General features: G+C 36.3%; 1 protein-coding gene across 1 annotated transcript in view; it reads right to left on the reverse strand.

Annotated features, from left to right (window-relative positions):
• Window positions 1–81, reverse strand: part of LOC103468091 (galactose-specific lectin nattectin-like) — a 3,916-nt gene extending 3,835 nt beyond the window's left edge. The window contains exon 1 of the mRNA XM_017305660.1: window positions 7–81. Within this exon, the coding sequence (XP_017161149.1) occupies window positions 7–81 (75 nt within the window). The remainder of the gene's footprint in view (window positions 1–6) is intronic.
• Between the last annotated feature and the right edge of the window lie 3,638 nt (window positions 82–3,719).

Raw genomic sequence — 3,719 nt, forward strand, 5'->3', positions numbered from 1 at the left:
TTCCACCACATTCTTGGTGTCAGAAGTGGGATCTGTCATGCCTGAAGGGCTCCGTGGCAGAGGACAAGAGCAGTCGGCCATCCTGAAGGCTAAAAACCAGCTTCAGTCCACTTATGTTAAAAAGAGGGCAGGTTCTGGATCCTTCTCCAGATTTGTGTCTCAACATATCCTGTCACAGAGATCTATGATTCCTTTGGATTTGATGCTGGCTGCTCTGTGTTTTGCCTTTTTTGGAAACAATTAGAAAGCTTCTGCAGTCTTGATGATGTTCCAGTGCAGGGGCAGTGATGCGACTCTTCGATGGATCTTGGATACCCAGGTGAAAAAAAAGTATACTTCAGTATACTTCAAACATACTTAAATTTGTGAAAGTACACTTTAAGTATACTAAATATTAAGTGTAGTATCTATAAGGATATCTGAAGTATACTAAAAATACACTCGTACCAATTTCGAAATTTGAACTTTAAACATACATAAACATAATTGTACCAAAATACACTTTTAATATCCATCCCTCCATTTTCTTTAAACCGTTGTCTCTCAGTGGGGTCGGGAGGGGTGCTGGTGCCTCTCCAGCTGGCGTGCCGGGTGAGAGGCGGGGTCACCCTGGACAGGTCACCCTGGGCAGGTCGCCGGTCTGTCGCAGGGCAACCCAGAGACACACAGGACACACAACCATGCGCACACACACTCACACCTAGGGGCAATTTGGAGATGCCAGTTAACCTGACAGTCACGTTTTTGGACTGTGGGAGGAAACCAGAGTACAGGGAGAACATGCAAGCTCCATGCAGAGAGACCGGGGCCGGGAATCGAACCCAGAACATTCTTGCTGCAAGGCAACAGCTCTACCAACTGCGCCACTATGCAGCCCCACTTTTAATATATTAAATAAAAGTATACTTTAAGTGAACAAAATATGAATATGTATGAATTTTTAAGTGCCTTGACAATCTTTTACTATTTATTAAAATTGAATACAATAAAAAAAATTATAATGATGATGTAATTTTTAAGAAAGTACCCAATCAATTTTCAGATGTGTGATGTAAAACCTTATAAATGGCATTAGCTCCAGTTCACACTCCAGACCAGATGGTGGCGGTATTGCACACTTTTATATCTTTAAACAACGCCACAAAGCGAAGAAAAAACTTGAACGCATGGAAGATATGAGACGCTGTTCAAATTCGCCATTTTTACTCGCATAATATTGCTTTAAAAGTAGAGAGGGCCTTGACAATAGTTACTAATTTTGGTAAATTCAAGCTGGTGACGTCCTAATCCGAGTTAGACGACAACACAACGAGACAACAACGGCTGGAAATGAAATGTGTGTCACAAAAGGAGCCCAGAGGGACGAAGGCTGCTAAGTGTTGCTAGCTGGTGGTAAGTTTGCTTATTAATTATCTTCATTTAATCATATACAGTGCAGTAAAGATATATAACTTATGTTGGTTTCTTAAATACTTTATCAATTTTATTGTGACGTGTATGATTATTACAATCGCAATCATTCAGCTTCATGTTATAACTGCATGGAGGATGTTTGTTGCGACTTATACTTTAATTCATAAACTAACCTGGTTTTAATTAAGCTCCATAAGACAAAGAGACTTTGATATTGTGAGGTGGTTGTTGTTCTAACTCCTTCATCAATGATTTTATCTTCAACATATATTTGCAGTCTAACTAAGCAAATGAAGATGAAAGAGGAAGCCAGAGAAATCAGGTGTTAGAAACCCTAAAGACTTTCTGTCTCAGAAGAAGYTCTGACTCCATCAGATCACCAACCAGCTCTGAGGATGAACCTCCACATCATCTTCATGATGTAAGTTTGTTTTTTCAATGAGGAGCTAGCTACATTTTCAACAACAAAAACTGCTGTGTTACCAACACTAAGTGCTTAATAAACATGATTTGATTTAAAGGTAACTGGACAGAAATGTTCTCTTCTTGTTAATCTAACATTTATCTTACTTTTGTTTTATTTGTTGTTGGCTTTCAGGGCCCTGTGATGGACTGGTGACCTGTCCAGGGTGAACTCTGGACAGCCCCCCTCACCACTCTGCAAGGATCAGTGTGTTCAGATCATGGATGGAAAGATTTTAAGGTAGTTTGTCTCCTTAAGTCCACACTTAAAACAGCTTCATAGTTGTTCCCAACATCAACTGATTCTATGACATTGCTGACTTTTTTTCTACTTCTAACATAAACAGGCAAAGAAGACACCCAGAAATGTTTTTCCTCCCCAGGCATCCGGTCCCAATCATCATCAGTTCTTATTATGTTACATACATGGCGAGTACAAAACGTCTTAAAATTGTAAGTATTATTTTTTTATTTGCCATTTTTCTGTTCTCTTTAAATACAAATGTTTTCTCTGTTTAATTGCTCTATTGCTCTTTTTTGTAGGTTCCTGTAAGGTACAGTGAACGGGAATGTTCTGTCGTTGATCCTCACTTTCATGTTTTATTGTCACACTTAAATTTTCATGTTCATGTGTTCACTTTTGATGTGTAAACTGATAATTTATGTAAAGTTTATATAGTTGTGAGTAAAATTGGACAATTTTAAAATGTTGGAAATAAAACAAAATATTTGAATTACCTTGAACATCTTGTATAATTAATCTTTCCATGTAATTKTAGCCTAAAACAATGTAAGTACTGCAGTGTAGTTATGCATGTCATGTACAAAATAGATACGTAGGAATAAAGACTGTCATGAGTAATTAAAATTGTAGTTTATTATCAATAGCAGGAAATCAAAATTAAGTGTAATTCAAATACATTACTAATATATTAAAAGTATATTTAAAATATATTTGAAGTATATTAAATATATATTTTTAATATAATTCTATGACAGAATTATTACACTAAAAATATGATAATTATATCAAAATATAATAATGCTCTGAAACATTATATTTAAAAAGTATACTTTAAGTACACTAAGTACAACTTGAAGTTGTTCCAAAAGAATATGTGTAGTATGCTAAAATATAATATTAGTTGTAATTTAATACTATTTAAATACTACTAAAATATACTAAGCACAAAAAAATGGTTCCAAAATAGTGCAGTTTAAGTACATCAAAGTATGCTAAACTATGTTAACATTTAGTACAATAAAGTATACTTTTGTTTTCCTTGGGTTTTTCTGCATAATTTCATGTCAGTGTACTTTGCGCCACATCAATGCTCAAAGGATTGTGGCACAGAGGTGGGACTGAAGCAGAGCAAGATGCTGCTGCTGCTGCACAAATAAGATAGAAACAAGTCAGAGTTTGCGCAGCAGGTTCTGGTGCCACTCAGGGGAATAGCAAACCCGTTCTGATCACACGAACACAATCAATGCTGTGCACAACACAGTGACAGAGTGACACAGAGTGGCAGGGTCATGGATTTCATATATGGAGTGACTTTAACGGCAAAAAGTACAAGAGAAACAGAATGAAAGTGAGAAAAATAAAAGAAACAGACTCCTATATTAGTTTAAGTTATTAACGATATTTGAGGTTTCATTTGTGTTCATGCTTGTTTATGTTTGTATTAGGGCTGAAACTATTCCTCGAGTGATTCGAGTACCTCTATTATTAAAATTCTTCGAGGAAAATTTACCTGCCTCGAAGCTTCGTTAAATTATATTTTATTATTTAGCCACTGTGTTCCGGCTGGGTCATTACTTACGTTGCTCAGAGCTCTCACTTC

This window comes from Poecilia reticulata, linkage group LG7 (assembly GCF_000633615.1).
Source record: "Poecilia reticulata strain Guanapo linkage group LG7, Guppy_female_1.0+MT, whole genome shotgun sequence".
Classification (NCBI taxonomy): domain Eukaryota; kingdom Metazoa; phylum Chordata; class Actinopteri; order Cyprinodontiformes; family Poeciliidae; genus Poecilia; species Poecilia reticulata.